The 20,374-nt window shown below is 43.3% G+C and overlaps 1 protein-coding gene across 1 annotated transcript; it reads right to left on the reverse strand.

The window, feature by feature from the left end:
* Positions 1 to 630: 630 nt before the first annotated feature.
* On the reverse strand, positions 631 to 6,593 carry LOC130605857 (26S proteasome non-ATPase regulatory subunit 7-like). The gene is made up of 7 exons (XM_057421659.1): positions 6,506 to 6,593; positions 5,795 to 5,886; positions 4,343 to 4,435; positions 3,487 to 3,584; positions 3,101 to 3,181; positions 1,705 to 1,796; positions 631 to 1,115 (listed from the first exon to the last, which is right to left on the reverse strand). The coding sequence occupies exons 1-7, from the start codon at positions 6,577 to 6,579 to the stop codon at positions 677 to 679; spliced, it is 969 nt and encodes a 322-aa protein (XP_057277642.1). The 5' UTR covers positions 6,580 to 6,593; the 3' UTR covers positions 631 to 676.
* Between the last annotated feature and the right edge of the window lie 13,781 nt (positions 6,594 to 20,374).

The raw sequence follows: 20,374 nt of genomic DNA on the forward strand, positions 1-20,374 counted from the left end.
GGTTCACAGGTTCAGCCCAACCCCCTGTTGTTTTTTCTGTCATTGGTTGGGCTGGTGGCAGGAGCTCCTGGAGCTGCAGGTGAAGGCATGCCTCCCTGCAGAGCATCACACCAGCCAGGAGTACTAACTGTCACATAACAAAGAGCTAACCCCAATCTTGTCATTGGCCAGATAAAGGACGGCAAAAAAATAAGATTTTACTAGCCCAGCACAAAGTAAAACTGAAAAAAAACCAGCATCAGCCCCTTCACTAGTCACTGCGTGATGCTTCTGGAACTCAGCCCCCCCTGCTCAGCTCAAAAATGAATTTATGTGAACAAACCATTTCTTAATCAGGAGCAAAAACTCAGTGTTGGGCAAGACCAGACCTCATGTGAAGGTTACCAAAGTACTTGCTAGAAATCCTCAGCTGTTGGCCTCAAGGGGAAAGGAAGAGTGTTGCACTGAAAAAACATAACTAACATTTCCCCCTGGCTCTCAGCCCTCCCTGGCTGGGTGCTGAGGCCTCCCCATGGCTGCCCACTTGAGAAGACCTCTCTGGCCATGTCAGGGTGGACACAAAAAGTGGATACCAAAGCAAAGCAGAGCGCTGACCCTCCAACAAGAGACAGGAACCTAGCACCAAAGTGATTTAGTTTACAAGATTTTTAATTTACAAATAAAAAACCTACACATTTTACTTTTTCTCCTTTTTCTCCTCTTTCTTGACATTGCTCTTTTCCTTGTCTTTCTCCTTCTCATCCTTTCTCTCCCTTTTACTCTCTTCCTTCTCCTGTCCTTCCTTCTTCTCTGCATCCCTGTTGGCAATCTTGTTGTTAATGAGGTTGTGCAGGGCAACCACAGAACGGATGAGAGAAGCCAGGTAAACCACCACCATCTGGTCATTGGTCTTCAGATAAAAGGCCTTGACAAACTCTTGCAGGTTGACATCTGGTAGCAGGTTGAAGACATCCTGGAGGTGGTAGATGATCTGGTGATTGATGGGGAGTTTGCTCATAGCTACTTTCTCTAGGTAGCTCCTGATGTCCAGAAGCTTGGAGTTCAGTCCCTTCAAGCCATGGACCTGATTTGTGATACGCTGTGACAGCGTGCCCACTGTGGTATCCTTGATATCCCTGAAACACCCACCACAGAAAGAATAAGCATTAGAAGATTACTTTGCATTCTCATAAGCAGGTAGGTACATTAAGAGCTCTTTACAGCTTAAAAAGAAAAGCAGTTTGAAGCACAAGTGAAATGAATGCACCCAGTCAAAGAATGAGCACAAGCAGATGTACGTGATAAAGCAATCTACAATAGATCAGTGATGTATCCCATGGTGTGTGTGTGTGTGTTTCTCTTTGGAATAGTATTTGTAACACCAGTTAGAGGGGGAGACAAACAACAGGATTTCAGAGGGTGACTGCTCTCTTTTTTTTTTTTGCCCAGAGAGCTACAGAGCCATCAGCAACACTCCTGTTCAGCCCTTACAAATGATATTCTGCAGCTTTGATTGCATGAATATATAGTTTCATCTTCTCATCAGTGGGCAGTCACACTTTTCACTAGCAATGAGCAAATATGCCAAGCAAGACTACTAAGTGAATACTCTCTAACATTTAAGTAGCATGTTGAACAAGAAGCTGGCACTGGGAGGTGCCAGACAGATGGGATCATGGTCACTGCCAAGTCTCCCAAGAATGCTTTCATATTAAAGGTGCTTACCGTAGCAAGTGTTCAACACCAACTTCCTCTGCTTCTTCTGCTCCAATCTCGCTAGTCACATGCTCAAATGTCTTGGAGGTCGGAATACCATCCTTCAGAGCACAAGGATAGAGGAGATACGGTCAGACCAAGCCACAGGTACAAAGGTGTATGCCTACCAGTCAGCACAGGCATCCTCCACGCAACCAGTGGGGCAGCTCTCACAATGCCACTGTGTCAAACTGATGTCTGCTTATAGGATCAGGAAGAGGTGGTAGGGCAAATTATAGCAAAACAGCACCTCAGGGGACTGAAGTACACAGCTCAGGAGAAGGCTGTAAGTGAATCACAATGCCTTTTAAAAGCATGGAATTTTAGAGTATGAGAAATCATATTAATGAAACCAGCACAGTCCACAAGAAATCAGAGGAAAGGCTCTAGTTGGATTTTTCTTGATTTAATTAAGGCTACCTAACTGTTGCAAGCCCAGAGCTGCAAGCAGTTTCTTCTTTCCTGTGCTCTGTGTAAGTTTCAATTAATGTATTTTGCTGGTCTATGTACTGGTGGGTAGAATAGAAAGTATCACAAATATTTCTTACTTTTTTTGATACAACCTTATTACATTTTGGGATACCTTTTGTCATCCTGGTATTTGCTCTCAGCCAGTTAGAAACACATATGCAGTTCCAGAAAGAAAAATACCAGTATGGAGCAATCTCATTAAAAGTATAACTTATACACTGGATATTAAGGAAGATGTTTAAAAGAGTCACAGGCTGAATACCCGAGAATGCCTCAGAAAGGCAAAAGGATCAAACTTGTTTATATACATCCAGAATGTAATTTAAATAAAAAACCTGCAAATGAAAAGCTAAAGCTGACTTACTACTGTATGTTGTTTGCCTGCATGGTACTGCAAGTGATTGATTAAGTATTGCTCACGCCTAACCTACCTGCCCAGCACTGCCAGGTGCACAAATGAGTAAGCACACAATTACTCCAAACACTTCTGCAAACATGCTGATGTGTCAGAGCAACATCTTAAAAGTGCTCCAATCTGTGACTTTCTTCATGGCCACGGACATGATGGAAACACGTAAGAAGCATCTAAATCACATGGACTGCTGCAGCTATGGAATTCCTCAGGTCAAACAGTAACACACAGCTTTTCTTCCAAGCACACTGGTGGATGAAAGCTTTAGTTACAAATGCATTATGACTGGGGTTTAACCTCTAGTGTCAGCAGATTTTGGCTGCAAGTCACAGGCCCTCACTAGTGAGTGCAACATCTTGTATGTCAAAGGCAACTATGTGCCATGGGATGCACATCCTTCAGAAAATAAGGCAATCTTAAAGGCCATCTTTTAATGGAAACCCCGTTCCTAAGAAAAGGCAGGGAAATATGTTGAATACTCACATCGTGAACTTCTTCAACTGAAATATAAGCTTCTGTGGGCAGCCCCAGGTCCTTTGGCTTCACATCAATAATCACCAACACCTTATAGAAAAAGCAAACATTTCAGAAAACTGTATTTCATTCAAAGACCATAAACAAAAAAATAAAAAAATCCCCAAATCGGCTCTTCATAGCAATGGTACACCGGCTTCTCAGAGGCATTAACTCCAGGCTCTGAGAAAAGACATCTATAGCTGTTTCAAAAGACTTGGATCAGAGTTTCTCAATCCCTTTGCAGCTATCAGGTCTTTAACACACTGCATCACCCTTGGTGAGGGCCAAGGGTTCCTAGATCTCCATTTAGGGAGAGGACCCCCCTCCCCCAACCAAAGAAGTGCCACACTTACAGAGTTAGGACAGTATATTTTCATCAGTTCGTTGATGGCAATGTCGTTCTTGTGCAGCTTAGGGCCTGTGTGGTACCAACCAACTATTCTTTCTCTAGCTGAGCAAAACCAGAAAGGATTCTAAATCAGAACTGCATCATAAGACAACAGCAGAAAGATTTAGGCAGAGATCAAATTAACAAATCAAGGGTGAAAATCTGATGTGTGTGGGAAATAAATTACAGTAGGCAAGGCAATGACATGGGTAGTGACAAAGAGTTTACTAATCGTACCTATCATAACTTACTAACTACACATATAACTTTATTCCTAGATTCTTAACTAAACTGGACTATTTCATATGACTTATTAATTTTGCAGATATCAGGATGCAATAGCTTGAAACTGACACCTAGAGATGCAAAAATTCTAGAAATGCGAATCGTATAAGAATGACAATTGGTCCCAGGGCTAAGAAAATTTACAGGAACTGAAGTTATGACTGAACATTCAGCTCCAACTGAGTAGTAAAGACACTTTTTAACTTCAGGGCACATCTGTACAGAGCGGATTATAGAAAGTTCTGAAATTCTTCAGAAATAATGGCATTTTGAAATCTGAGTTATTCTGAAATGCAAAGCTGTCAGGTGTCTTGGGAAAACTAGCGAGATATAAATTAATGGCTTAAGAACACAAACTACTTGCACGAATTAACCAGTGGAAAACCATCAGTGAAAGTGAAGCCATGCAGAGAATTAGCATGGAGTGGCTTCTTATGTGAGCAATTAACTCTCTACCTTCCTATGAATTCACTTCCCCATACAGTCTTGAAAGTTACTGGGAGTGTATCCCTGATGGCAAGACCACCTCAACTTACCATTGACCTTCTTAAACATTCCATACATGTTCTCCAGATAGTCATGGTCTAGGAACCACACAGTATCATCCTTGTCATCTTCATCAAAAGGTACTGGGAATAAAACAAAATATGAGTATTTAAGAATCTAACCTCCAGAATGAAGATTTTTACAGAAAGACTGAGGGTTGGGATATCTTTGGGATGCTAAAGGATAGTGGATTTTAATCAGTTTCAACTGTTGTGCAACACTGCTGCCCAAGCTAACCTGCCACATTGGCCAGTTCTCTCAGGCAAAGGCTATCTCATCATTACTAACAGTTTAGAACAGGAAGGAAATGCAAAGTATTCTTAAGGTTATCCTTGGTGGACAACATCAAGCATCAGAGAGAAATCCTCCCACATACACAACTGACTCAACAGCGTGCATGGACATTTGATATGATAAACTGAGTATTCCAGCAGACTCTATGGCTTGTCAATCAAGAGCAGTCTACTTAGAGAAAAATTATTTTTCAGTGTAGAACATGTCATTGACATACTTACAGGCTACTAGAACACTGTGAGGCATTTAAGTAAGGACTATTTACCCTTGAGTAAATGACTAGTTATTTTATCAGCATGAATACAGGCAGACAGGCTCAGTTCTGAGAACAAAGACTAGTCTCAATCTTTTAATTTACAATTATAGTAAAAGCTTCATAGTTGAAAGGCTACCAAAACAACAACAAAAAACCCCACAAACAAACAAACCCACCCTTTTTTCAACTGAAATGGAAAAAAGCTCTTCCAAAAATTGGGGGGGGGGGGGGGGGGGGGTGGTGGGGTGGAAGGAAAGAGTCCACACCTGGGAGAAAAACTCCATGTAAACTGTGAAATTCCATACAAACTAAAATCGTTTTGCTCTGTCACAGAGTAGTTCTGTTGGGAAGGAAATGATCTAACAAACACAAATGGGTCAGCAAAAGCCATGCATTCAAGAAGTACTTTTACTATCACATATAAATATTTAAGAGGAAACTATTTCAACACTATTAACAACATACTTAAGAAATAGTAAGTAATTAGACAAAATCTGAGGAAAAGGAGCAAGGCTAAAATATACATTATATCTTTACAGAAGTAGGTAACAGCTACATCAGCACTGAGCACTGAATTCTGTGTGACATGTTGAGACACTGATCACTTAGGAGCAAGTTCAATGTCACAAAACATTCACCAGCATTTTAAAATAGGTTTATACCTGCTCCCAAAACATTCCACAGCGTACAGTATTACAGGGAAGATACAGCACAAGACTGGCTGGAATAGGTGTATTTTTGACAGCTGTAAGCATTTTTTGTTAGATATAGGCTGATTTGTATATGGAGGGAATAATCTGTGCTCTCACAGAATGACTTAAAAAACCCAAATGCAATTCATCTATTAAATAATTCAGTAGGTTTGAAGAAGGGTAAGTCACCCAAAACTCACCTGCAAAACTGTTGGACACATCTAGTATTTTTTTCTGCCACGAGCCCAGCAGCACACCAACGACACGCTTCTGATTTCCAACTTTTCCTATTCTAAATGGAAAAGGATGTCAATTCCCACGAAAAAAAAAGCCCAATTCAGGGAAGAAGGTACTAGCGGACCCCTTGCTTTGCCCCATTTCTGCAAGTTAAACAGCACATAGATTAGAAGGGAAAAAGAGGCATTATGACTGTTTTATTACTAATTGTTAATTTACATCCAGAAAAAGGCATCTCGGTGCCCTCAGAACCAAACCTTGCAAACCAGCGATGCTGAAAGAGGGCTGCATGGTCCAAGGCAGCTCACGAGGGGGGTGAGGACCTGAAATCAGCACTGCTGGAGCCTCTCCGCAGGACAATGCGCTACAAAAAAGTAAGTTCTTACACTGCTCGGTAGCATCCACAATTTATTTTCGCAAAAGCAGGCTTGTTCGCCTTGTGAGATCTTATTTTTAGTTTTTGACATTAAAATTTCTTGTCAATCGGTGCAATTGAGTTAGGCACGAGTTGCACACTAGATGTTTAGAGAGCTACTACTCAGCCCCCGCTCGGGCGCGCTGCTCCCCTCATGGAGCTGGGTCCCCCCGCCACGATCTGCCCGTCCCCCGCCGCGCCGCTCCCGGCCCAGCCCGTGACTCAGCGTCGCAGCAGCGCCACACGCACCCAGCCCCACCTGTTGAAGTGATCGACGACGCTGAGGAGCACCAACGGGTGCACCACCACCCGGTCCACCACCAGATCAGGCATAGCACCAACCCAACCCTACTCGGCCACTATCCCAACCACCCACCCTTCCTCACCGTGCTAGCCCACTCCCAGCTTGCTCCGCGCTGAGGCGGGGCGGGGCTACCGCCGCCATCTTTAAGAGGTCGTCGTAGTCAGCAGCTGGATACCATCTTGGAGAGGTTGAGGAAGGCAGGCGTTGCTGCCATCTTGAAAAAGTGCGTTCCTACTATCGACAACGTGGCACTATCTTGGAGAAATTGGGTGGTTTCGCCCAGAGGTGAAGGGCGGGTACACGGAGGTGCTGGTCCACTTTCTTTACGGCAGTGCTTCAGCGTGCCCCATCTGTAGGAGGGTGGTTGTAGGGCCTGGTTCTGTTTAGTGGCATGCTGAGAAAGCAGAGTCAGAGTGAGGTGGGCAGCTTTATTGAGTGTGTCCATACACAGTCAGGGGGTCCCTTATCCACCTAAGTAGCCAGCAAGGGTGTTTGCCCTATAATTTTTCCAGGGACAAGCAGTTTCTGGAGCTGGCTGGCTTTTCCTGGCCCCCTCTGCTGTTCTCGTGGAAGTGAGTGTTGCATTTGCCTTTTTCCAATTTTCAGGAATATCTCCTAGCCACCATAACCTTTCAAAAACTGAGAGCGTGACCTTAGAATGGTGTTAAAATTTTTTCATTGCCACGAGAGTGCGGGTTTAAAGTGCAAGGTGCTGTTTTTTCATCTTACAGAATCATAGAATCGTTAGGGTTGGAAAGGACCTTAAGATCATCTAGTTCCAACCCCCCCTGCCGTGGGCAGGGACACCTTACGCTAAATCATATCACCCAAGGCCTCCTCCAACCTGGTCTTGAACACTGCCAGGGATGGAGCATTCACAACCTCCGTGGGCAACCTATTCCAGTACTTCACCACCCTAACAGGAAAGAATTTCCTTTTTATATCCAACCTAAACTTCCCCTGTTTAAGTTTTAACCCGTTACCCCTTGTCCTGTCTCTAATGAAGAGTCCCTTTCCAGCATCCCTATAGGCTCCCTTCAGATACTGGAAGGCGGCTATGAGGTCTCCAGGCAGCCTTCTCTTCTCCAGGCTGAACAGCCCCAACTTCCTCAGCCTGTCTTCATATGGGAGGTGCTCCAGTCCCCTGAACATCCTCGTGGCCCTTCTCTGGACTGTTCCAACAGTTCCATGTCCTTTTTATGTTGAGGACACCAGAACTGTATGCAATACTCCAGGTGAGGTCTCACAGGAGCAGAGTAGAGGGGCAGGATCACCTCCTTCGACCTGCTGGTCACGCTTCTTTTGATGCTGCCCAGGATACGGTTGGCTTCCTGGGCTGCAAGCGCACACTGCATTCATTTTCTCATCAACCAACACTCCCAAGTCCTTCTCCCCAGGGCTGCTCTGAATCTCTTCTCTGCCCAACCTGTAGCTGTGCCTGGGATTGCTCCGACCCAGGTGTAGGACCTTGCACTTGGAATGGTTAAACTTCATGAGGTTGGCATCAGCCCACCTCACAAGTGTGTCGAGGTCCCTCTGGATGGCAGTCCTTCCCTCCAGGGTATCAACTGAACCACACAGCTTGGTGTCATCGGCAAACTTGCTGAGGGCGCACTCAATCCCCCTGTCCATGTCAGCGACAAAGATGTTAAACAAGACTGGTCCCAACACTGATCCCTGAGGGACGCCACTCGTTACTGGTCTCCAGCCGGACATTGAGCCATTGACCACAACTCTTTGTGTGTGGCCATCTAGCCATTTCTTTATCCACCAAGTGGTCCATCCATCAAATTGATGTCGCTCCAATTTAGGGACAAGGATGTCATGTGGGACAGTGTCGAACGCTTTACACAAGTCCAGGTAGATGACATTAACTGCTCTACCCCTGTCCATCAGTTCTGTAGCCCCATCATAGGCCACCAAATTGGTGAGGCAGGATTTCCCCTTAGTGAAGCCATGCTGGCTGTCACCAAGCACCTTGTTGTTTTTCATGTGCCTTAGCATGCCATCCAGGAGAATCTGCTCCAAGATTTTGCCAGGCCCAGAGGTGAGACTAACTGGTCTGTAAATCCCCGGGTCATCCATTTTCCCCTTCTTGAAAATGGGGGTTATATTTCCCTTTTTCCAGTCATTGGGAACTTCACCTGACTGCCATGATTTCTCAAATGTGATGGCCAGCAGCTTCGCAACTTCATTCGCCAGCTCCTTCAGGACCCACGGATGGATCTCATCAGGACCCATGGACTTGTGCACATTCAGATTTTTAAGATGGTCTTGAACCAGTTCCTCTCCTACAGTGGGTGCAAGGTCTTCATCCTCACAGTCCCTGCATCTGCCTTCCAAGACTTGGGTGGTTTGGTCAGAGCCTTTGCCAGTGAAGACCGAGGCAAAGAAGTCATTCAGAACCTCAGCCTTCTCCAAATCCTGTGTAGACAGTTCTCCCGAGAGCTTCCTGAGGGGGCCTACATTCTCCCTAGTCTGTTTTTTATTTGCTATGTACTTGTAGAATCCCTTCCTGTTATCTTTAATACCTCTAGCTAAGTTTAATTCTAACTGGGCCTTATCTTTCCTAACCTGGTCCCTAGCTTCCCAGACAACATCCCTGTACTCTTCCCATGCCACCTGTCCTTGCTTCCACTTATTATCTTGATATTGGGAGTTCTAATATCATATGCAGGTGTTATCCTGACCTCCCCAGCTGTGTGTTTTGCCTTAATTTCTGTGTCTGCAACTTCAGGAGTTGTTGCAGCCTGGGCTAGAAGAACTCCACCACCTTGCCTTTCGTTCCAAAGCTTCAGGTAACTTCAGGGTTCCCAGTGCCACTGTGATAGAAGTCTATGTAAATAGGCAGAAATCCTTATTACTGTTAATGTTTGCTTTTTTCCATGGGGACTGTGTTAGTCTAACTTGTTTGTAAACATTTTTTCTTTCTGAAGTATAATTTTCCTTGATGTAAGGGAGAAAGAGACTGACCTAAGCAGAGTACTTTAGGCTAGTCTTTGTAGAAGAGCTTTTGCATCTCAGGAGTAGGAACTAGTAGACCCATAGATTGTCTCTTATACTTAGAGCGAGAAAATAAAACCCAAGGCTGTTACTCCTGAGTCTACTATAGAGTAATTATGAAAAGTATAGGATAGTTTCACTGATTTAAAGTATTTTTACACTTTTCCCACATTACATGCTTTTTGCATATTTCTTGTGTCTTATCAAATGTCTGTATTCTGGGTGAGTACTAGGAACCTTGACAACCATCAGCATTTCTAAACCTGAATCTAGATAAATTTAATGCCAGGTGAGAGGCGAGTGATAGGGTCTCAGCTCAAGCTGATCCCATGCACAAGAACTGCTGCAGTGCCCCATCCCTGGCAGTGTTCAAGGCCAGGTTGGATGGGGCTTGGAGCAGCCTGGTCTAAGTGGAAGGCCTTCCTGCCCATAGCAGGGGGTTGGAACTAGAGGAGATTTAAGTTCCCTATCAAAACAAACTATTTCATGATTCAATGAAATCTAAACTTTTGCAGTGCTGTTTAGCATCTTTTCACACATAGATGTTCAGCAAAAGCAGCGTTCACTTACAAACTCTGAGAACTGGGGACCTCTTGTGGAGTTTTTTAGATGCTGTATCCTTTAGGGTTGCTTTTAAAAACAATTTCTGCTCGAGTTTTTAAGAGGTTTTTTTTTTTTCCAGCAGAGGGGGACCTCTGATCGTGAAATTCAGGTACAGCCAGTGTTCTTGTCACTTGTTTTATCAATATACATATAAAACTCAATGTTCAAATTAACTAGTTTAATAGGTAATTTAGCTCATTGATTTCTGGGCATATCCTAAGTGCCATTACAAGCTACAGATATTTTAAATACCATTACCTAATAGAAGGAATGTTTTAAGCACCTTTTATTGATTTTATTACTGATTTATTTTGCTGTCTTGGTTCAAAATCAGTTTAACCACTCTGTCATCAAGAAGAAATATATTGTTGGTGAAATACAGTCAATTTCCTAAACCCCTTTGACCTTGTTATATTCCAATAAGGAATTGCAATTGTTAAATCATGTCGGGCAATAACCAAGGGACAGAGAAGATATAAAATTTGGAGCAGTGGGCCAGCATACCAGTAAGCTGTTTTGACCTTGGGCATTCAGACTTTGTATGTGACAATCACACTTCAATTTTGTTCTTGGTTCTTGCATCAGAAGAGATTTAAAATCTCAGCAAGCCAGGAAGGTTGTGGAAGGGTAAAGATGTATGATCCAGAGACAGTTAAGGGGCATTTTAATGACCTGCTGTGACTTTTTGTTAAAATTACTCTCTTACTTAGTGCATTTTAAGTTTCATTTGCTGAATTGTATTGCTAGTAGTTTAGTGTACTGATGTTATACACAAAAGGAGTAAATTGGTCTGGTCATTGGTATTTCAGTTATTTCCCTTCCCAGTTCTTTTGACTTGAGAAGTTTATCAGTATTATTGAGCTAATCTGTTGCAGAATGGCTCTAAGAGCAAGGCCATGGAGCATTAGAGGCCTGTGCGAGCAAGGCAAGGGGTAGGCCTCACAGGTAACTGGATACCAGATGTGGGAGGAGAATGTGAAGGAAGCTGTGTAGAACTAACCAATACTGTTCTGACTAGTAGGCGTGGCTAAACACCACTCGGATTTCAGTGAAGGGCGCCACAAATGAAGTAGAAGTTTGCTTATCACCCATATTGGGTTGGCCTGTCTTGCTTCTCCTCGACGCTTACAAATGGCGCCCAAACAGGGACCATGGACTAAAAGGCCCCGACTAGCGGGGACCCGGATTACAGGGCCCCGACTAGCGGGGACCCGGAACGGCGAGTGAGCAGCGCCGGTGGCAGCGGCCGGGAAGCACGGGCAATGCTGATGCGGTGGCGTGACGGACCCGGGTGCTTGGACTAACCGAAAGGAATCCGCCGCTGGGGCGAACCAGACACTGCTGCGTTGGGAGGCCGATCCTGAGACCGAGGTTACAGGACGATCCAGAAGAAGACGATCCGGAAAAGGCCGGCCATGAAAATGGACCGAGAGGTAGCCCTGGACTTATTACAGTGCTTTTTATAAAAGCGGGGAATTGAGCCTGAGACTCTAAAGCAGCTAGCAGGTCTAGTGGCTGTAGGGAAGGCTAAGGGATTTTTTTTGCAGATCCTAATACAGTTTTTAAGGAGAGTGATTGGCGAAAGCTTGGTGATGAACTATTTGACTCAATGCTTAATGATGATAAAACGGCAAAGAAACTCGGTAAACCACGGAGAGAAGTAATAAACTGTATAAAAAGATACAAGGCAGAAAAGAAAACTGCCGCGGTAGCAACGGAGAAACTAGGAACAGACGTCCCCGGTCGGTTGAAACCGGGGGAAGATTACAACTTGTTTCCCCCAACTCGCGGGAGCACAGGGTTTCCCCCCCCTTCCTTTTCTCCCCCTCCTCCATCAGAAGGTGCCGCGGAGGAGGTGTAACCCCTCTGCTCCCCCACCACCCCAGTTCCGAAAGTAGGGACTTTGAAAAGGACAGAGAAAGTATATTAGAAGGTATACGCATGATAAATGTCGAGGAATCCGAAAGAAAGAGAGTGGTGCCTCGGCGCCGGATCGATTGGGGTACCATTTGGAAGCACGCCGTAGAAAATAGAGATCATGCGCTAGCGGAAGATTTAAAGGAACCGCGAGCCTTTCCAACCCATTATGCCCTAGAGTGGAAATTTTTAACTCAGTTACGGAGGAGCCAGGTCTGCAGATGGCTACATACCGAATGAGAGACATCTGACAAGAAAGACATAGCTGCGAGCAACGGAGACCCTGAGTTCGGCCCAGGATCAGCCCCCGAATCCCCTGAATCCGAGCCAGATTTATATCCTCTGCTTCCAGACTCTGACTCTTTGTCTCCCGGGTCCTCTGCTCAGACTCACTGGCCCTGGAGAGCTCAGTTGTAACAATGGGTAACCAAAGATGCGATCATTACTGGTGAATTTTCTGCAATGGGCATCTTTGCATATCCTGTGTTTACTACACAGCAGGGGGCAAAAGAGTGGGAAGCTCTTGATCTCAAAATAGTTAAGGAGGCCTGACAAGCAGTGACCACTATGGGTTAAAATCCTCTTATACTCAAGCTGTATATGTTATGATTTTTTCTTGCAATTGACAGGGGGAGCCCATACAGTTTCTCTGTGATACTCATGTACTAGAAGTTGGTAAATATTAGTATGTCCAGGTTTCTATCAACCTTTGGAGACCTTTGTAGATACTGCTGGCCACTTCTTCCAGCACAGGCTGGCCACCTGTGTCAGAATGAGTGCGCATTTTGGTCAGTATAAAAGCCCAAGCCTCATGTGATGTGGGGGAGGCAGAGCCTCTGCGGGGACGCCCACTAAGGTTGAGCCTGCCACCTCGCACTGCAATGATGCTTCTCGGAGCTGGTTTGCTGTTAGTCTCCACAGGGTCCTTGTGCCACGTTCTGTACGTGGAACTGTAGTGGGAGTAATGATTGTCTGGATTTTGTGCTTCAAATATTGTAGTTGTGTGGTGTGTGCTTGTGGCATCCCATACGCATGTGTGTGTGCTGAGGGCAGATGGTGTTCTGTGTATTTTTCTTGTTGTTGGGTTCATGTAAAAGCTTTCAACGGGTAGCTGTTTAACATTTCGGGCATGAAAGGGTTAATGTAAAGGTGCGGTTGCCAGCAGGTATTTATGGTTGCTGCTGAAGCAGGCAGGCTGCTATAGTTGCTGCCAGCAGGAGGGCTTTTGCAGGGGTTAAAAAAAAAAAAAAAGGGTGTGGGGGAGAGAGAGAGTAATGATGCTGCATTTAACCTGTCTAACCTGTCTACTTCTCAAGAACTGATAACCTGGAGGGGGATATATTTGTGTCCCCCTGCCTACAGGTCCATGGTGACTGCCTGCAAAGTTTGTGAAGCCTTGCCATGAGCTGGACAAACGAATGGAAAAATCTGATGCCTCAGCTACAGGAGCTGACCGTGAATACCCCAAGCAGAGTGAGATAGAGGAAGAGAAAGAACAAATAACTGCAAAACATCACCTGGGGGCAACTGCAAAGTAACATCTTGAATATGTGTGCTTGTAAAGTAGCTATTATTAGAGGTTGTGATTTTGTGTATAAAACCACCTGTATTTACTAGCTAGTTGCTAATAAGAAACTACACCTTGTATTGTATAGATTTGTCACTTGTAAAAGAGATGTTAGAGTATGCAAATTTGCAGTAGCTGCTAGAAAAATGCTAAGGCAAAAGCTAGAAAGATTTTAATACAATGGTAGTGTTATAAAGCAGGTAATGGAACAAATTAAGAGTGTGGGAGAATTCCACTGGTAAGAAATTTCTTTAGCTACTCCCTCGCTACCATCAGCATCTTCAACATGCTGCTGCTGCACCCTGTAATAGTTACTGGATAAAACAAAAGGGGTGAGATGTGGAGACAGTGTTCTCACAGGAGAATGCATAATTGGTACATAAACTTTGAATAATCCTGAAAGATACAGCAAGGCCCTGAGAGGCCTGAAGAAGCTTAAGCAAGCAAGATAAGAGGCTGGAATTCACCAAGTTAATGAGAACTGTGGACTGTTGGCAAGCTTTCAAGGTTGAGTTCTCACACCTGTGTTTAACCAATTATATGCTACTCACTAAGGGCCTTCAAGGCATGTATCCAATCATAATATGCCAAATCACTGTAAGTGCTTCAGCTGGGGCCTTGGCTCAACTAAGCAGACTGAGTTACTGAGTTGCTAAGCAGACAAATACTACATTGAAGGCAATTTCTGATTTGTTGTTTAATGTTGACTCTGTAAGACATGCAACACTGCAGAACCTTTTGTTGTTGGAACAGGGACATGGATGTGAAGAGTTTTGTCATAAATTGAGACCACAACGGATCATAATCGAATTAAAATTTTATTAATTATAGCAAGTAGAATATGAGCAAAAACAGCGCTGGACGACAGGGGAGTCTGCGCTCCGCCAACTGCCGTGCTGAGCAGTTCAAACAGCCCCTTTTTATACATCTCACTTCCGTGTTCATGAAGTAGTGGAGGTACTCTGCGCATGCTTCCGCTGTTGTTAGGGGGTCAACCTCTGCCTCCTGGTGATCGTTGAGACTGAAGTAAGAAGTTTTCCTCCTTTGTTCCATAGTTGACCTTTTACTCATATGTCCTTATATGGAGTTGTTTGTCTTATCTCCGCCAGTTCCTGGAACATCTTACAGTTATCTTTAGTCAACATCTGCTAAGCGGTACTTGGTTTAGTTTGTGTAAGCGCTTATGGTTATCTTATCTTGCACAAGCTGTGTCTGGTGATTGTTTGAGTAAGCGATTTCACATCTTTTGTTGCCTAACCTTTACATTGGGCTTAACATAAATCTTAATAAACAATACCCTTATCCTTAGTTTCTTACAATCCCCCCTTTTTCTTTTTATCCTATTATTGCTTATTAGACGCTACTTTCATTCTCGGCACTGCAAGTAAACCTTTTTCCACAATCCCAACATTTATCGTAACACTCACAAGGTAATACCTCACAATTACAATAGGCACAGTTTTTCCCAGGTTGCCTTCAGATGTCTATCTGGAGATGATACCGACCAATCAGAAGCAATTGTTTCACATCCCCAGTATCCGCAATAATAATGTCCAGGGAGGTTACAATAAGCGGGTCCAGAAGAGGGACACATATAAAATGGTGATACATTTTCACAATTAGCTGAAAGAAATCTACATACAGGTTGTACAGGGAAGTTAGGTTGTCCCGCCCCAATGAAGGTGGCTATCACTTTGGATGTTTCCCAGGATATTAATTCCCATCTTAATGGTTCATGCGGGTTTCCATTTACTTGGGTTATTATCAATAACAAAACTAACGGTATACCAGGAAAAAGGGTGTCTGTCAATTTTGCTATTTTAAGTATATTTTTACCAGTCCTGGGGAAGTTTGGCCATTGCTGCTTTTGCGTCCCATTGTTCTGGCCCTTTTCTCCACAGTTTGTTCCTCCTCTGCCTCCCCCGTCGACTCGGTTGCTTCGAGCCACGGGGTGTACCATCTTCTTGGCAGCAAGGGAATTCTTCAGGAGAGTAGCTGTTTCGGGCTTTCTGCCTATTTACATAGGCTTCCCACTTTGCAGCTTTAACTAATGGGGCAAAGCAAGGCACGGTTAGTACTTCCCTTCTACATTTTATAACCAAAATTTCAGTTACAAAGGGGACTGGTTCGTTGGAGTGGTAACAATAATATTGAGGGTTTACTCCTTTGGCAAAAATCTTCCATCACTCATGGGATTCCCGAATAATTTCTTGTTTAGACTCTAATTGTTTTAATTTCCACTCAGTGAGAGTTCTTTGGATTTTCCAACACTGTGTGCAAACTCCTATCGGAGGGTATCCATATTCACAGTGTGTCCACCATTTATCCTGGCATACCTTACACCTAAAACAAGCAAATGGATAACAATTGCAGTTCAAATTATTACACCTAATTCGTATATCTAGAGTACATATATTATTTACATCAGCATATCTTCTATATTCACTATTGTGTGGTTGCATAAGTTTAGCAATTTCCTTCAACACACTTTGTACGCTTCCATATATAATAGAAAAAAAGAGAAATAATTATAGCAAATATAAACAGCAATACACACTTTATACCAAAAGATAATGCGGTGAAATAATCAAATAAAGTCTCTATCATTACGTTATCTTTTCAGGGTTATCTTGGTGTCACCTGGAGTACTGATTACTTTCCAGTGGGGTCTCGTCACTGGGCCTTTAATGCGACTGGCATGAGTCCATCCACGCTCAGCAGTCCGGACAGCTGTTTCTGTTGTAAGCAAAACAAGATAAGGTCCCTTCCAATTGGGTTTTAGGGTTTCTTCCTTCCACACTTTAATCAATATCCAATCCCCAGGTTTAACATTGTGAATTTTTAAGTCCAACGGGGGTCGTTGCACAATCAGTCCATGTTCCCAAAGCTTGTTACGATGTTCTGCTAATTGTGAAACATATTCATTAATCACACGGTCTCGAATTAAAACATTTGTTTGTGGACTTTCAATTCTATAAGACATTCCATACACCATTTCAAACGCTGATATTCCTACATCTGCTCGGGGTCTGGTTCTGAGAATTAATAGTGCCATGGGTAGGCACTTAATCCATGATAATTTGGTTTCTATCATTAATTTAGTCAAAATAGTTTTGATTTCTCCATTCATCCTTTCAACTTTTCCCGAACTTTGTGGATGCCATAGTGTATGGTATTCCCACTTAATACCTAAGCTTTCTGTAAGATCTCTAGCAAATTTTGACACAAAGCGTGTTCCTCTGTCCGAGTCGATTACTTCAGGTACTCCATATCGAGGTATAATGTGTTCAAGTAACACTTTAGTAACTTGGTTAGCAGTTGCCCTGGAGGTAGGAAAAGCCTCAACATAATGTGTTAAATGATCCACCATAACTAATAAATATTTATAACGCTCTACCCTTGGTAGTTCAGTAAAATCTACTTGTATGTGTGAGAAAGGTCTGTATGCTGGGGAACGTCCTCCAAGAGGTCTTTGTCTCATGTTGTTTCGATTAACCTTTTGACAGGTCTCGCAGGCTGCCGTGACTGTCTTTGCTATATTATATACGCCTATACAGGCAAACTGTTGATTGAAATGATCAACTAATGCCTGGGTTTCCCAGTGTGTTTTACTGTGTATTTTTGAAAATATTTTGAGTGCTATGCCTTTCGGCAAGACTTCTCTCCCATCTGGCAATATGTACTTCCCATTTTGTTCCTTAGCTCCCATTTGTTCTAGTTTTTCCTTTTCTGCAGACTCAAAACTCAAATTTTTACTAACAGGTACTTGTTGCATAGTCAAAATCATACTATAATTGCCTGCCACTCGTTTTGCTTCTGTATCAGCTGCATTATTTCCCCTAACTTGATAACTTGTACCTCGCTGGTGTCCCTTTATATGTACAACTGCTATTTTATTTGGCATTTTCAATGCTCCCAGAACTCACCGAATTAATTCCGGGTGTATCAGTTCCTTTCCCTGTGAGTTAACAAATCTTCTCTCCTCCCATATTTTTCCAAAAGTGTGTACTACTCCGAATGCATAGCGTGAGTCTGTATATATAGTTCCATCCTTTCCCTTCAGTGACACTAATGCCTTCCACAATGCATACAGCTCACAGGCTTGAGCCGACCAGCTGGCACTCAGGGGGCCTGATTCTATTGTCTTAAATTCTCCTTTTTCCAACTTAACGATGGCATATCCAGACAATCGTTTACCTTCCACTATTCGTGATGACCCATCTATAAATAATACTTCTCCACATTGTAGTTCTTCTTCTTCTAAATCTGGCCTAATGCGTGTCTGTTGTTCAATTGTTTGAAAACAATTGTGCAATAGTTCATTACCTTCTCCTGGGTATAAAAATTCAGCGGGGTTAACTGCTCCAATAGTTTTCAAAGATAGTTTAGGGGATTCTATAAGTATTCCCTCATACTTTAATAATCGGCTATCTGTAAGCCATTTTTCTGCTTTTTGTTGTAACACTCCCCTGATGTTATGAGGCGCATATAAGACAGCTTCTCCATTAAAGGTAATGCGATTTGTTTCCTCAAGTAATAAGGCAGCAACAACAATGATTTGTAAACAACTCGGCCAACCCCTGCTCACAGGGTCCAACAGCTTTGATAGGTATGCCACCGGTTTCTTCTGTCCGGCCCATTCCTGAGTTAATACTCTGAATGCCGTTCCTTCATGTATGTTAACAAATAAATGGAATGGCCGCTTTAAATCTGGTAGGCTTAAAACCGGTGCTTGACTTAGCTCTCTTTTGAGACTGACAAACTGCTCTTGATCCTGAGGGGTCCACTTGGGTATTTTGTCTTTAGACAGTTGTTCATATAAGAATTTAACTTTAAAGCTATAGTTTTCTATCCATTGCCTACAATACCCAAATAGCCCTAATGCCTGCCGAATTTGCCTCTTAGTGACAGGCATAGGTAATTCCAAAATTCCTTTAATGCGCTCTGGATCCAATATCTTCTGGCTGTTAAACAAATAATGTCCCAAATATTTCACTTTTTCCTCCACAAATTGTAACTTTTCTTGTGATACCCGTAGGCCCTTTTGTGCAAGAAAGTTTAGAAGTCGAATGCTTTCTTTTCTTACATCCTCCTTATTATTCCCTGCTATGAGCAGATCATCTACATACTGTAACAGCACGTTCCCCGTTTGTACCTGGTATTCTTTTAAGAGCTCTTCCAGGGCCTGTCAAACAGATTAGGGGACTCAGTGAACCCTTGGGGAAGCACGGTCCATCTCAACTGCTGTCTACGGCCTGTCTCTATGTCTTCCCATTCAAAGGCAAAATAATCACGGCATTCTTCTGCCAGTGGACAGGCCCAAAAGGCATCCTTTAAATCAGCCACACTATACCAGGAGTTATGGGGTCCTAGTTTGCTTAGCAGTGTGTATGGATTTGCTACTACAGGGAACCGGATGATAGTTCTTTTGTTTATTTCCCTTAAATCATGTACGAGCCGATATTTCCCATTTGCTTTCTTTACAGGCAAAATGGGGGTGTTAAAGGGTGACATACAAGGCTCTAAGATTCCTTGTGCTAACAATCGATCAATTTCTGGTTTTAATCCTCTCCGTCCTTCTAGGGATATGGGATGTTGCCTTACCCTCACAGGTATGTGGGGTTCGGAAATTTGGATTTTAATCGGTGGAATTTCCAGTCTACTAATTGTGTCCGGAGAGTACCAGACATCGGGGTTAATTTGTTTTTGATCATCCACGGTCAAAGGATAAGCAGACACTGTTAGCTCTTGATTTTTCACTTTAATTTCTAATTGCAATTCAACAATTAAATCTCGTCCTAACAGATTAAATTCTGCTTCAGGGACGAGCAAGAGTTCACCCATTCCAAATTTATTTTCAGTTTCGAATACCACATTTTTGATTTTGCTTACTTTAAAGGGTTCTCCTTTTTCCCCAATTACTTGTACTTTTTCAGGGGAAACTTTATATCCCTCAGGTATTTGCTTAATAGTTGATTTCTCAGCCCCAGTGTCTACTAAAAAGGTGAACTCTTGTTTATGGGGACCTATTTTTAATTTTATCAAGGGCTCATGATGACTCCGGTCCCCTAAGATATAGAGCCCCTGACTCTCCTATTCCGTTTTCAATATTTCCTCATCTCTGATCCTTTTTCTGCAATTCTTCTTTATATGTCCCTTCTTTTTCTTTTGTTTAGTTTTTATTTAATTCAGCGGGTAAAGTCTAGCTCCCGGTCTTTCTAGCCACACTTCCGCATATTGACTCTCCTCCGGGTTAAGGGTTTTTTTATTATTAACCCAGAGGTTTAATTGCTGTCTTACCCAATCTTCTTCTGACCCATAGACTGGCCAAAAGACATTTTTAGAAATCTTCTTCCCTCCCCATATCTTAGTACAATATTCTATCATTTTTTTGTTTAATCCAGGGAAATATCTCCAATTGTCTAAGATATATGCCAGAGGGGTATTCTTAGGTACAATGGGTACCCTTCCCATGGGAGTCGAAGGCTTGCTGCCCTTCGCCCCCATCTTCTGGAATATCCACAAACATACATTCACTCGCTCCTCTTGTTCCTGGCCCAGTCCCTCGCGGGAGATGGGAGACCCAGTACTTAAGAGTCCACACTCGCTTGATTCAGTATATTGAACCTCTCACTCGTTATATTCCAGGAAACCCAATCCCGCCCGAACGGCAAACCCGCGAACAACTTCGCAATATACTTACACGTCCTGCGTCTTCGTCCGGACTCCCGTGC

The sequence above is a fragment of the Pezoporus wallicus genome, unplaced genomic scaffold (genome assembly GCF_028554395.1).
Source record: "Pezoporus wallicus isolate ANWC-B61680 ecotype Strahan unplaced genomic scaffold, APGP_CSIRO_Pwel_v1 contig_8114, whole genome shotgun sequence".
Classification (NCBI taxonomy): domain Eukaryota; kingdom Metazoa; phylum Chordata; class Aves; order Psittaciformes; family Psittacidae; genus Pezoporus; species Pezoporus wallicus.